The sequence below is a fragment of the Heteronotia binoei genome, chromosome 3 (assembly GCF_032191835.1).
Source record: "Heteronotia binoei isolate CCM8104 ecotype False Entrance Well chromosome 3, APGP_CSIRO_Hbin_v1, whole genome shotgun sequence".
Taxonomy (NCBI): domain Eukaryota; kingdom Metazoa; phylum Chordata; class Lepidosauria; order Squamata; family Gekkonidae; genus Heteronotia; species Heteronotia binoei.
Window position 1 is genome coordinate 20,144,827 of NC_083225.1, and position 14,681 is coordinate 20,159,507.

The 14,681-nt window shown below is 45.7% G+C and overlaps 1 protein-coding gene across 1 annotated transcript in view; it reads left to right on the forward strand.

Annotated features, from left to right (window-relative positions):
* The window catches only part of UVSSA (UV stimulated scaffold protein A), a 102,976-nt gene that overhangs the window by 82,872 nt on the left and 5,423 nt on the right, over window positions 1-14,681 (forward strand). The window contains exon 12 of the mRNA XM_060233563.1: window positions 8,808-8,991. Coding sequence (XP_060089546.1) covers window positions 8,808-8,991 — 184 coding nt within the window. The remainder of the gene's footprint in view (window positions 1-8,807; window positions 8,992-14,681) is intronic.

The following is a 14,681-nucleotide window of genomic DNA, read 5'->3' on the forward strand; positions in this document are numbered from 1 at the left end:
ATAATACCAGAGAAGAAACTAGAGCAGATCATAAAGTGGATGAACGGTAAGCATCTTGAAAACTGTGTAGCGATTAGTAGAAGTCAGTGTGGATGCAGATGCTATGGACTTTATTTATGCCCCGCCTTTCTCCCCAGCGGGGACCCAAAATGGCTTCCATCACTCCCCTCTCCTCCTATCCTCACAAAGACACTGTGAGGTAGGTTAAGCTGAGAGCCTGTGGCTTGCCTGAGGTCAACATGAGAGTTTCCTAAGAATGGTGTGTGTGTATGTGTGTGTTAGAGCTTGGTCTCCCTGGTCCTAGCCTGACACAAACCACTGCGCCATTTTTTGATAAAGGATTGTTGTGTAGATTCATAGCTGGTTGGTGAAGGATACTCAGAGAGTGCCCATAATCAATACTACTAAATTTTGGAGGGAGAGGGGTCTTGAATGGGATATAGAGGAACAACCCAAATTCTCGTGCATGTAAAATATATAAAACAGTTCAACATGGCAAGGATACTATTTAGGAATAAATTTTATTGATTTGATTTGATTTATGGATTGCCTGCCCTCTGCCAAGCAAGACTCTAGATCAGAGGTTCCCAAACTTATTTGGCCTAACGCCCCCTTTTCAGAAAAAAAAGTTATTTATTTTTATTTTATTTATTTATTTGTATTTTATATCCCGCCCTTCCCACCAGGTGGCTCAGGGCGGCTTACAACATGTAAAATCTAACATAAAAGTATAAAATTAAGCATAAAAATATTTCATAATTTACATATTTAAAATCTAAACATCACACAATTATGTACTTAAAACATTCGAGACATACGGCGGTCTTACAACTACACTCAGTTTCAAATTTCAGTGCCAGTTAGTTGTAAGCCAGCCGGAAGAGGACTGTCTTACAGGCCCTGCGGAATTGAACAAGGTCCCGCAGGGCCCTTACCTCTTCCGGCAGCTAGTTATGCAGCGCCCCCCTGGAAATCTGCCTTTAAGAAGTGGACTAAAAGATGCAGTGACATATTTGCGTGCAGAGTAAACAAAGATGTTGTAAAGAAGACTCTTAGAAATTCTAAAATTCTTTTATGAAATCAACCATAGTAACATTCCCATACCCAGAGAATTTTTGAAATTCCTTTATAATTATTATCCACCCTCCCCTTGTCAGCTCCGACTAATGCAATCGAAAGGTGCCCCGCCCAGCCGCTTTCTACCTGAAAGCAGCGGGCGGTGGTAAAATGGGGCGCTCTTTGGAGGCTTCCTTGGAAGCCTCAGACAAGCGCAGGCAATGTTTGCCCTGCGAAGAAAAGCGGCGGCGTGGCAGCACTGCCTGGAGCTCTTGGCTTGCCTGCTGGCTGGCGCAATCGTGCCACTAGGGAAGGGGGAGTAAGGGGGTGCCCAGCAGTGCCCCCTGGCAGGGTGGCATCCCAGGCAGTTGCCTACCCACCTACTCTCATGTGCTGGCCCTGCAGAAGACACTCTGACCGATTTCGCACTCGTCTTACGCTGCTCTCGAGCTCCTCTTCTCAGCGGGGCTTCCCTCCGATTACACACTATCTGCCCTGGGGCTGCAGCTAGCTTTGGCTTTTTTGTGCTGCAAACAGAAACCTCTAAAACCCAGGTTCTGCTTGTGGTGCAGAAAAGTAGACGGTAGCTGCAGCCCCAGGAGCTTGAGAGCGGCGTAAGGCGAGTGGGAAATCGGTCTCTGTGTCTGGGGCATTGCGGTCGGCTGAAATCAACAGAAGCAACCACCTGGTAACCAGAGGACTGTAAGAAGACGCTCTGCATAAAACCTTGTGAGGAGCAAGCTACAGGTTGAAACTCTTCAGAGAAATTGCCTCAGTGCTTCCACTGTCATGACTTGAACTGTATTGCTGAGAGAGAAACTGCAAGCAACCTTGAGAAGCTACTAGCTATAGCAAGTATTGGTTAGGATAGACTAGTAAGGGTTTTTTGTTTCTGTCTTTCTTGTTTGTCTGTACACCTTTATTTTTTTATTCTGTCTTGTAAATATGCTGCATCCTTCTTATATTTTAATTGGAAGGAGTTCTGCTCCTCATTACTAGTCTAATTGGGTGAATTTGCATTTAAGTAGCAGACAAAAAGGAACCCTCTATTTTTGTTAATTGGAATTTTTCTCTAAATTAGAAATTCTGGACCCCTCCAAGAAACGTGATATTTTGACACCTCCCACCCTCTTCTCTTTTCCTTTATGCTTCCACCACCCCCTTATTTTTATTCACCGTCCCCCAATTGCACTCAAGGCTATTACTGCCTCCCTGGATCCTTCCAGTGCCCCCCAGGGGGCAATATTGCCCACTTTGGGAAACACTGCTCTAGATGTACAACCATTAAAAACAGAATTAAAAGCAAAACTAGACAGAGGAGAATCAGCTACATTATCTTACGTGGCGTCAGATGTTCCTTTGTTACCCCACTCTGGACTACATCGCTGTGTCATGGACAGAAGAGGAGGGGGGCCAAAGCAAAGATGGAGGGAAGAAAAAAAGAGAGGAGGGTGCTGACTATGGTGGAACCATTGCTGCCCACGGCTAAAAGCCTGGCAGAACATCTTTGCCTTACAGTCCATGTAGAATCGCATTAAGTCCCACAGGGCCTCAGTGGCATGTGGCAGAGAGTTCCACCAGGTTGGGCCAGGACTGAAAAAGCCCTTGCTGTGGTCAAGGACAGCCTTATATCTTTAGGGCTAGGGACCATGAGTAGGTTATTCTCAGCAGAGCTCAGCACTCTCCCAGGGAGAGGAGGTGGTCCCAAAGAGACACAGGCCCCAGACCACTCAGAACTTTAAAGGTCACCATCAGAACCTTGAATCTGACTCAGTATTCCACCAGGAGCCAGTGCAGGTGTTGCAGCACAGGTTCTATATGTGCCTTTAAAAATAAAGCCCGACAGTATCATTCAACATTTAAAGCTGTTAATTAAAACCACCGTTAAAAACCCAGCACGGCACAGAATCTTAAAACCCCGAGCAACTTAAAAATGAATCCAACCGTTTTCAGGCTGAAAACACGCTATAGAAATTGTGTCAGATGATCAAGCCTTTCACCAAAATCCTGGCCCCTAAAGGAGAGTGAGTAGCAGAACTTGCAAGCAAGCTGCAAGGGGAAGGACAGTGAGGCACCGCCCCTGTGGAAGGGCCCTTCCTCTGGTGACCCGCCTGCCTTACTTCTGAACATGGGGGTGCAGGAAGTAGAACTGGTGAAGGGGACTAGGCGGTCCATTCCTAAGTGGTTTGGGCATGGGTAGTGAGACTTAGCCCTCCCCCCACCCTGCCTCCACAGAATAGAGGAAGTGGGATAGAGAGTGTGTGTAGAAAGTGCCATGAAGTTGTAGCTGTCTTATGGCAACACCTCATGGGTTTTTCAAGACAAGAGGCATTCAGAGGTGATTTGCTTTTGCCTGCCTCTGTGTAGCTACCTTGAGCGTCCTTGAGGTCTTCCTTCCAAGCACTGACCAGGGCCAACCTCGTTTCTGAGATCTGATGAGATGAGGCTAGCCTGGGCCATCTGGGTTGGGGCCAAGGGAGTGGGGCAAAAGTTGAAGTATCCTTCCCCCACTTTTCCTTGCCCCATTTCCTCAACCTCTGGGATTTTATTTTATTTTTTGCGTGTGTGGGGGGGTGTCCCCACTTGTACTTTGTGGCTTTGTGTCCAACCGAATGGCAGAATAGTACCATGGCTCCGTTGCTAAAGATTAATAACGATAAAACCTCCTTTTTTGTTTCTTTGCACTTAATGGATGACTCTTACACGTGAGTGAGGTGGCCGGAGAGCAGAACTTCAGCCCCGGCTTCTGAAATCATGAGGGATTGGACTGATTTGCTAATCTGTGGTGTTCATCCTGTTACAATAGTTCACACTGGGGAGCAAATTAAGTGCCTATTTTTGTGTCAGCCCTGAAGAATGTGTGGTTTTCCAACCCTTAGTGACTTGTTAACAAACAGGTATCAGGACAAGGTAGCAAAGGCAGCCGCTGGCCAGTCAGATGTGAAATAGTATCTCTTTACTAACTACAGTATTGATTCTACCCTGCTGGTACAAACGGTGTAATTTTCTTTTCCCTGCTGCTAAACCAGTAACAATGTATGAAGAGCTTTAGGGGCCCATCAGTGCTCTTCCCTGGCAGGCTATCGATTTTTCTCAAAGGCTTTTAAATTGCCCCTTCATTTTACTCAAATGCTCATTTCATCTCTACTGAACACCAGCATTTTTTCGTTGTGTTTAAACAATTGTGCCATTCACTGGGCTCCTAAACTGTGACGCCGTCTTATTTGCTGGAAGATAAACTGTTTAGACGCTTTTTGTTAATCTTAGATTAATCGTTCCTGTATCTGAATTGTGCTGCTCTATATTCCTTTACTTCAAAAAATAAACTCTCTGTGGCCTTCTGATCCATCTCTGATGTGTGCGTTCCATTTTGCGCTTCTGTACTTCCCTCGAATTCCTTCCGAGCTCGTTTTTCCTCCCACTTGTTGTCTCGCTGAAGTTTTATTTCTCTTTCTCTTATTGCCATAAATGAAACTAATAGGCTGATTCTGCCCTGCCTGTTAAAGTTTTTTTTTTTTTTTTAAAAAATCCTTTACCCAGTGTCTTCTGTGTGAAGTAGCTTACTTCGATCCTAGTTTGAAAAGCTTGACTTTCATAATCAGCCATGACGGTTGAAGTGATATGAGCATGTTAACAAGGTATGTGCAAATCTTAATGCATCTTAAGGGCATTTTGCTGTTCCCACAAGCCGGCGAGACATAACTGAAGACTGAAATAGTACAGACATTTTGTGAGAAGTTTAGAATACATACAGCAGACCAAGGGGGTCCTTGAAAACTCTTAGGGTAGGCCTTCAGAAATTCAGGGGACAAATGCAAGTTTACACAATTCCTTCTCCCCACTGTTAATAGCTGTGAGATCTGAGCAAGGGAAGATGGAGGATATGATTCTAGAGTTCTCCCCCTGGCCTTTAAGAAAACCTCTTGTGAAAGAGTAGGTGTTTATTTTATGGATTGTCATTGTGTTACTAGCTTATTCATGATGGTGGGCCACTGCAGTACGTAAAGGTTGCGTCACCCAACCTGGGCCACACAGCAAGTTAGTGCTGAGTATGTCTGTTCATAGCGCAGACATTTCAACGTTATCAGCTTTTGTGGCAAACCGCCCTCTAAAAAAAGTCTGCCGTGAAAATGTCATCGTGCAACATCACCCCAGAGTCGGAAACGACTGGTGCTTTTACTTTTAAGGTATCGGTGAACTGAGAATTGTCATGCATAGATGTGAAGTCTGCTTGTGAAGTACTTTATTGTCATCTATTGCTACTAATAGACTACTAGCTATTAGTTATCTATATATTGAACTCTCAAGTTTGTATTAAATGAGCATGTGGACACTACAGAGCTGCTGGCCTCAGGACAGGTACTGTACGTGGTAATTTACTTTTGGAATGAGTTCAGATATAGAACTTCCTTGTTGGTGCTTATCTGTATCACATTGAGTTTAATCTTCTGTTTGGGATTTGTGCAGTATGGGATATTGTTTACATGAATTTAGTTGCAGTATGTTTTGTGGAACTGCTTGTGGGATAGTGCAATATTATTGTTTGGGTTGTAGTCACAGGTTAATATGTGGCTTAGCATTTATTATAAGCACTTTCTACTGCCCCAGGGGTATTGTGGAATATTATTTTCTTAGTTTAACATCTTGCAATACAAGCACTTTATAAGTCCTTTAGATCATTTGTGTACATAACTGGAAACGGATATCTGGAAATTCAGTGGGATTTAAAATTCTTGCTGGTTGTTTAAACATTATATCCTTAAGCTTGTGAATAAAAGGAGATTCTAAGACCAGTGAGACAATAGCTTTGCTAAGGAAGTTCAGAAATTGTTCCCAATTGAATTTGGTAAATTTGGTAAATTATAAAGATTCTTGAAAGGCATCTTCCACAGAGTATAGAGGAAATGGGAGAAAAAGTTGATGCCAGATTTAAAAAAATATATGCCAAAAATTAAATTACTGAAGATATAGTAGGCAGAAGGAATGAAAAATGAACTAACGGATGAAGTAGAAAGACTGAAAAAGGTTTTCAGGGTTTTAGAAAAAGATTTGGAAGTGATGATTATGAGAATAATGGTTTAACAGGTACTTAAAGCATACTTAGCCAATTACAGATTGGTGTCCACAATTATGCCTGGGCTGTCCTGGGTGCAACTGGATTTGCCTTCCCCTTTTCACTGTATTAATGCCTTCATGATCCATGCCTTCATTATCCAGAAGAGGAATAGCAACAAGCCAGGATTAGGCCGAGAGTGTGTGTCCAGATCAAGTTCATCCAGCACATTTCCTTTTATTTTTCTGTAACATTTCACATTTTCCTTTAGTTGATTGATTGGGGATTTTGAACTTAGACTTCCCAGATAGTAGGCTGATACTGACCACTATACATGGCTGACTCTGTTCTTGCACTGCCTCATAGGAGTTGCAGTAATTTCTCTGGGGAAGACTATAGTTTTGTAGACAAACACATAGCCCTCAGACTGTGTCATGGTTTCTTCACATGTTCTTAACCAGCACATGAAGCAGTTTATATACAAAAGCTCGCAATGCCCAGTCATTTCATATTTTCCCCGGGTCCTAGGGCACTGAGCACTGAACATGAGATTTCTGCAATGAGTGTCAGTAAATCAAAAGTCGGTTTGCAACTTACAGATGCACACCTGAACAGCATACTCAGGACTGCCACAGCACAGGCATTGTCTCCCGATTTTGATGCAATAATTCAGAGCACAACGTCTCAGTTATCAGAGACTGTTAAAACGAAATATTGCAAAGCGTGCTAATGTTTTAATGATGTTTTATTTTGAGTAAAAAAAAAAAAAACTTAAATTGTATTTTTTTGTTCCCTTTATAAAGTTTATCTCTCTGCTACCTGGCATTCTGATGCACTTCAGGCGATGCCAGCGGTGTGTGGCGTATGCGAAGGATTTATGCCAGTGAGCTCCAGCACTTCTTCTTCTATAAAATGACCCCTGGTTTTAGTAGTGTCTTTAAAAAACAGAGACCATGTAAGCCCACACGGAAGGATGGAGAGCCTGCACGACACAGTGGTCAGAGTGTCAGACAGGGATATGGGAGAGGCACGCTCTCCGCCTCCTCGACCTCACAGTGCCAGAAATGTCTCATTGAAGTTATTAATGTTTTACATTTACTAACCCTATGCCTGAATGAAATATTGTACCACTAACACCTGTGCCCTGCAAGAGAAGGAGGAGGGGTGGGAACGGAGGTGCCAGGGCCCTAGAGGCCAGCACTGCCTTTGAAGTGCAAAAGCGCCAAGCACGCCTCTCTGGCGCCTCCCGAGCCAAGCAAGGACATCACCAGGGGGGAGAGACCGGCAGTCCCCGACAACTGATAAGCTGGCGTGTGAAGGAGTTACTTGCAGGGCCAAAATGTATTTTATTATGGGAATTAGTTTAAAGCCCAGTCCTTTGAACTGTATGCATAAATGCTGAGATGTGAAGCCACTCGTTATCAGTTTCAATGCTTAGTAGAGAGTAACGTTGCTGTAATCAATAAATGAAACTTAGTTTTGAAACAAAGACAAGTCCGATTATTTTGAAACTTCAGCGAACCCTTTGCTGACACACAGATGCAATGGAGGAGTAAAGAATGTTAGAGGCTATTTTGGGTAGGGCAGGGATAATGGATACGCTCTGTATAAAAGCAGCAGGTTGAAAATACCTCAGAACTGAACCACTTTCCTTCTCCGTGTGTAGGACAGCTACTAAAGGGATGTGTTTGAGAGGGACTGAAATCTGGCAGTTTGGATTAGCTGGCAAACATGTCTTTTGGGATGAGGCAAGAAGTCAACTGACCATGGGGAGCGGGGGGTGGGGGGAGGAGGTCCTGGAGGAAGGCAGGTCAGGTCAGGGCCCTGGGAGTGGCCAGGACATCAGTCAAGCCACAGGCAGAGAGAGAATATTTTTCTAGCAACTTTTAACATTCAAATAGAATTTCTTTAGCATTTAAATTGAATTAAATAGTGGTTCGGAGAGCATCAGACACAGGAGAGTCTGGTTGCCTGTTGTGTTCCGAGTTCACTTCGAGGTGTTGGTATTAACCTTTAAAGCCCTTTATGGTCAGGGACCTGTCTATCTACGGGACCGCCTTTCCCCATATATCCCCCAGAGAGCACTGCGATCAGGGACAAAAAATCTGTTGTCCGCCCTGGGCCAAAAGAAGCCAGGTTGTGTGTAACGAGATCTAGGGCTTTTTCGGTGGCAGCACCAGAACTTTGGAACACTCTTCCATAAGCCATAAAAGCCCTGCGGGATTTGGCTGCGTTCCGCAGGGCCTGTAAGACCGAATTGTTTAAACAGGCTTTTGCTGTTGACTGAAAAAGGGCTGCCCCCGGACATCTTATAAAATGCTGGTGATCACAGTCGAGAATTCAATACCGCCTATATTGTACTGAAACAGTGCCATAGAATGGTTTTAAAACTGAAATAAGTAAATTATGGTTTTATATGTTTTATTGGACTGATTGTATTTTATGAAGTTGTGAGCCGCCCTGAGTCCGCTTGCGGAGAGGGCGGGATATAAATTGAAAGTAATAATAATAATAATAATAATAAAATAATAATAATTTTTGATATGAACACAGGCTTGTGACAAAATTCAGTTGGAGACAAATTGACCAAACTTTTGAGTGGCAATGAAAGACGACAGTACCCAGCAAACCATGTGAGAGTTAAAGTTGAATGTTCGTCACTAGCAGTTTGTGTTTTGTTTCATTTCTTTTTGATCAGAGTGGCAAGATCCAGAATTCATGAGAGAAGTGGAAGCAGCCACAGGGGCTGACCTTGGGTCTTCTCGATACAGCGGGAAAGGAGGGAGAAACAAGGGAAAGAAAAAGAAATACCCCAACCTCACAGACCTGAAGCAGCAAGCAAATACGTCTCGTTCCCGCCTTGGAAAGAAAGTTTTTGATAAGTAAGAGGTGTTCTTGTATATTACACTTATCGTGCATGGTACTTTAGTTTTCATTTACTGCTTTCTTTTTCAGAGCACGAGCAAGCATTGTTCAAGAGAGAATCTTCTGAAAATGAAATGGCTAAAATTACATTTGACGTTCATTTTTATCTTTTTATTCCTTTACAGTGCTTGTAGCCAGCTTTTCTACTATACATATAAAATATAAAAGGCAGTGCAGAATAAAAACAATAGAATGAATCACAGCGTTTAAAAACCCCTTACAATATCCACAAGCTGAAAACAACAAAAGCTGACAAAAGTAGCAGCATCTCTTACCTGTTCACAAACCCCTCTGAAAGAAAATATTCTTAGCAAGATGCTGGAAGGCAAGGCTTGGGGGTGTGGGGGAGGCAGAGAGCCTCCTGTAGCTGGGCTGCACGTACTGAAGATGCCCACCCCTTTCACCTCTGTCAAGGCCACTACACTGGGCAGTGCTCCAGAATATTGGATTTATATCCCGCCCTCCACTCCGAAGAGTCTCAGAGCAGCTCACAATCTCCTTTCCCTTCCTCCCCCACAACAGACACCCTGTGAGGTAGATGAAGATATTGGATTTATATTCTGCCCTCCACTCCGAAGAGTCTCAGAGCGGCTCACTATCTCCTTTACCTTCCTCCCCCACAACAGACACCCTGTGAGGTAGATGAAGATGTTGGATTTATATCCCGCCCTCCACTCCGAAGAGTCTCAGAACGGCTCACAATCTCCTTTCCCTTTCTCCCCCACAACAGACACCTGTGAGGTAGATGAAGATATTGGATTTATATCCCGCCCTCCACTCCGAAGAGTCTCAGAGCGGCTCACTATCTCCTTTACCTTCCTCCCCCACAACAGACACCCTGTGAGGTAGATGAAGATGTTGGATTTATATCCCGCCCTCCACTCCGAAGAGTCTCAGAACGGCTCGCAATCTCCTTTCCCTTCCTCCCCCACAACAGACACCCTGTGAGGTAGATGAAGATGTGGGATTTATATCCTGCCCTCCACTCCAAAGAGTCTCAGAGCGGCCATGCTAGCAGGTGCAAGTGGAGGAGTGGGGTATCAAACCCGGTTCTCCCAGATAAGAGTCCACACACTTAACCACTACACCAAACTGGCTCTCTTGCAAGGGTCTGCAGGCTGTGCTGAAGAGTTTCATCAGGTTTTGTTTTCAGTGAAAGGCAGATCCCTCGTCCCTTCTTTGCCTGCTCTGCAGAAGCCGGACATTTCAGGAGCTCAGCTCCTCGGTTGCTTCTTAATACATTCAGTTAGATTTGTGGTGGGTGGTGATGTGGCGGTGTTATTACCTCCTTTCCAACATAAGAGTGGTAGACTCTAATCTGGAGAACTGGGTTTGATTCCCCACTCCTCCTCCACATGCAGCTGCTGGGTGACCTTGGGTCAGACACGGTTCTCTCAGAGCCGTTCTCTCAAGAGCAGTTCTCAGTTCCCTCAGCCTCACCTACCTCACAGGATGTCTGTTGTGGGAAGGAGGAGGAGAAGAAGAAGATGATGATATTGGATTTATATCCTGCCCTCCACTCTGAATCTCAGAGCGGTCACAGTCTCTTTTACCTTACCCCCCCCCCACACACACACACACAACAAACACCCTGTGAGGTAGGTGGGGCTGAGAGAGGAAGGAGATTGTAAGATGCTCTGAGATTCTGAGTGAAGGGTGGGATATAATTCCCGTCTTCTCCGCCTCCTGCCGCTGCATGGAAAAATAACTGCTTGTTTGTCCTGCAGTCTGTTCTCTGGATATCCTCGTGTATTTTAAAATGTGTGCATCACATACTGACCACCAAGAGTAGAAGAATTGTTGGATGCCTCACAACAGATGGAAAAGCTATCACAATTGTTGTGAAAGTTGCAAACACCTGGTCCTTTGTTTCTACTGCTTCAGGCTGTACAAAGATGGGTTTCTGTCATGTACATATAGATGAGAGTGACAGGATATGCACAAACCATCTGTCTGAACTAGGGATGGGCACAAACCAAGTTATGAATGGAAATTCATCATGAACCGGGCCCAGTTCGTGCCATCCCACCCCCATGAACCTACCAGGTGACTTTGGGAGGTTTGTGTAACTCATGGTGGTAGACGCACACCGGTGGCAAGACTTGGAGAGGGCATTTAAAGAGATCACCGTCTCTTTAAACGCGTGGCAGTGTGACTGTGAGTGAACTCAGAAGGCATTTAAATTCCCCACTCCATTAAATGCCTTTTGAGTTCACTTGTGAGGGGATCCCTTTGCAAGTCTCGTCGCCGTCGCCGCCACCACCGCCACGTGACTTGCAGGTGAACTCAGGACTCAACTTGGCGAGTTGTGCCAGTGGCTCAGCATGCAAAAAACCCTTTTAACGCAGCTCTTTCAGTGGCTTTTGCAAATCACACCGCATCATAAAACACAAACCTTAAACCGGTGGTTGGTGAGACTCCACGAACCTTCACAAACCTCCCTTTTCCTGGTTCGTGCCCACCCCTAGTCTGACCTGCATCAAGCCGGTGAAATGCAAAGAAAAAGGTACACAGAACATCTTTCAAACCATGGAGGAGACTACCCAGTATAGGGCATTAGGTGAGTAGCCCCCCCCCCCACACTGTTTTTGATCTGTCCTGCCTGACGAGACACAGAGAGTTGCTGCGGAGGGAGGAGAATCAGCTGGGTGGGATTTGTCCCTTGGGATGCCACAGAGCTCTCTTTTCTCACCGGTGCTCTTTAATATGTACATATGAATGAAACCGTCTGGAGTTTGGGGACTGGGTTGCCATAGTATGCAGACAACTCTCATTGTCCAGGCCTCAGGATGTTTCAGTCTTGCTTCTGAACCTGAGCATCAAGGTCATGGTCAGAGAGCCAAGGCAAAAAACAACTGAGTCGGAATCCAGACGAGACAGAGGTGGGGCTGGTCTTCCCAGCTGACTTAGAGGGGCTGGGTCCACTTGTCCTGGATGTTGTGGAGTCAACATTTGCAGAGCAGGTGAAGGACTTGGGGAGGGAGGGCTCATTTGCCACTTGAAACCACAAGTGCCTTCAGCAGTTCTATGGGGCTTGTCATTTCTCCTTCCATAGAAGCCAAGGGTAACTAGACATTACAAACTGTGTGAGTTTGCCAGAGGGATGAGTTCTTGTTGGCAGCTCATGAGTAAGCACATAGGAGGGCCTGATTCAGGTCAGGAGAAATCCCTGCCTCCTTCCCTTGGGGGAGCCAAGGGAAGCATTGAGTGCCTTGCTGATTCCCATCAGAGGAAACAACATGCACACCGTAGTTTGCCCCGGGTGTTTCATCCACCAGAAATCCACAGGGAGCTGGCAAGAATTCCTCTTCCCGTACAGTGGTCCCAGTCTGAATTGGGCCTTGCTGCATGTTTACTCACGAGTTGGCAGCTGGAACTGGCAGCTACAGCGTGCGTTGAAGCCCCCATGGCAAAGTTGTGCCTTTTTTAACATCTAGTTAGGCACTCAGCCAATTTGACCACACTTGACACATGCTTTTATGGCTTTGGAGTTGGACTGCTGCAATGTGCAGTATGTTGAGCTGCCCTTGAAGGTGATCTGGAAACTGCCTCTGTCAGAATGCAGCAGCCCAAACACTGTAAGGGGCTGGTTGCCGGAAACTTCCCTTGCTTGTCTTTCAGTGGCTGCGTTGGCTGCCAGTTTGTTCTGGAGTCCAGTTCAAGATGATGAACTTTAAAGCTGTTTACGTAGAGCTCTAAAGGACCATCTCCTCGCATGCTTACTCATTTACTTCATTTATATCTTGGTTTTCTCTCTTAAGAGGGGTTCAGAGTGGCTCCCTTCATTCTCCCCTCCTCCGTTTTATCCTCTTAGCGACCCTGGGAGGGAGGCTGCTTCACACTGGCCCAATGAGAGAGTAGGGATTTGAACCCGGGTCTCCCACACCTTCACGTAACACTCAATTGCCGCAGCACTCTGGCTCACTGCAGTGGGGCCTGTGGCCCCCCTGGCATCAACCAACCGGAGCCCTCCCCCTCCCTCCCCATGGCTTCTCCACTGCAGCTTCCAGGTGAGGGGGTGGGTGCCACGTTTCACTGCCTTCAGGAAGTGCTGCAGCAAGGCCTTCCTGTTTGCCAGGGCTTTTCACGAGCCACATACAGGCTGTCTCTTGGGGGGAGGGAGTGTTTTGTCTTTTGTATCGCAACATTCGTAATTGTAGGTTGTAATCCATCTTAAGCCACAAGGAAAGGCGGATATATTTTAATAAATAAATAGCGACTGTATTCAAGTCCTTAGTCCCTCACTTGTCCGCTTACTGATTTGCTTCTCTGAGATTCCTTTAGGAATCGGAAGGTGAAATCTGTTCCTTTAAATTGTAGGGAATCTCTCTACCCAAGAGGTCAGTACAAAACTAGAACTGTGATCTGGTCCAAGTGGCAGGTAGAACCGTTCTTGCTGTGCTTGGGACAGGCTGGATTCTCAGCCTTCGGGGACAGAGAGCTTAACCTCAAGGTATAAGCAGAAGGCCAGCCTGAAGCTCTAGTGCAGGGGTGGCCAACGGTAGCTCTCCAGATGTTTTTTGCCTACAGCTCCCATCAGCCCCAGCCAGCTATGGCGATGCTGGCTGGGGCTGATGGGAGTTGTAGGCAAAAAACATCTGAAGAGCTACCGTTGGCCACCCCTGCTCTAGCGTGTTGGAGCAGAAGAAAGTTTGTTTTGTGCCTGCCACTTAAGTGAGAATGTCTGTAGCCCACACATGAATGGGAGTGTGGGAGCTGAAACACATCATCTTCTAGAGGTCAAATAGGAGCCACGGGCACCGCCCAGGTGTACCCTGCAAACATGCCGGAGGTGGGGGCAGGAAGTACAGTAGGGTGCCTTCTCTTCACCCAGAAAAGGGCTGGCTGTGTTACACATGACATCTCTAATTGCATGAGAATGCCAGAAAAACTTGAAGAAGACTTAGAGGTTACCTTCCCGAATGGAAGAACTTCCTAGCTCGCCCTGTTCCTGGGAATGCGCAGTGCGTTTTGTGAGGAAGAACCTTCAGTGTTTTCACTGGTCATGAGAATAAATAAGTTGCCTGAGCATACAAAAACCTGTTCATAACAGATAAATGCGTTCACTGCCACAGGAGGTGGTGACGGCTACAAGCATAGCCAGCTTCAAGAGGGGGTTAGATAAAAATATGGAGCAGAGGTTCATCAGTGGCTATTAGCCACAGTGGGTATATATATGTGTGTGTATATATATATATAGATATATATAATTTTTTGGCCACTGTGTGACACAGAGTGTTGCACTGGATGGGCCATTGGCCTGATCCAACATGGCTTCTCTTATGTTCTTATGTGACACAGAGTGTTGGACTGGATGGGCTATTGGCCTGATCCAACATGGCTTCTCTTATGTTCTTATGGGACACAGAGTATTGGACTGGATGGGCCATTGGCCTGATCCAACAGGGCTCCTCTTATGTTCTTATGTGACACAGAGTGTTGGACTGGATGGGCCACTGGCCTGATCCAACATGGCTTCTCATATGTTCTTATGTGACACAGAGTGTTGAACTGGATGGGCCACTGGCCTGATCCAACATGGCTTCTTTTATGTTCTTCTGTGATACAGAGTGTTGGACTGGATGGGCCACTGGCTGGATCCAACATGGCTTCTCTTATGTTCCTATGTGACACAGAATGTTGGACT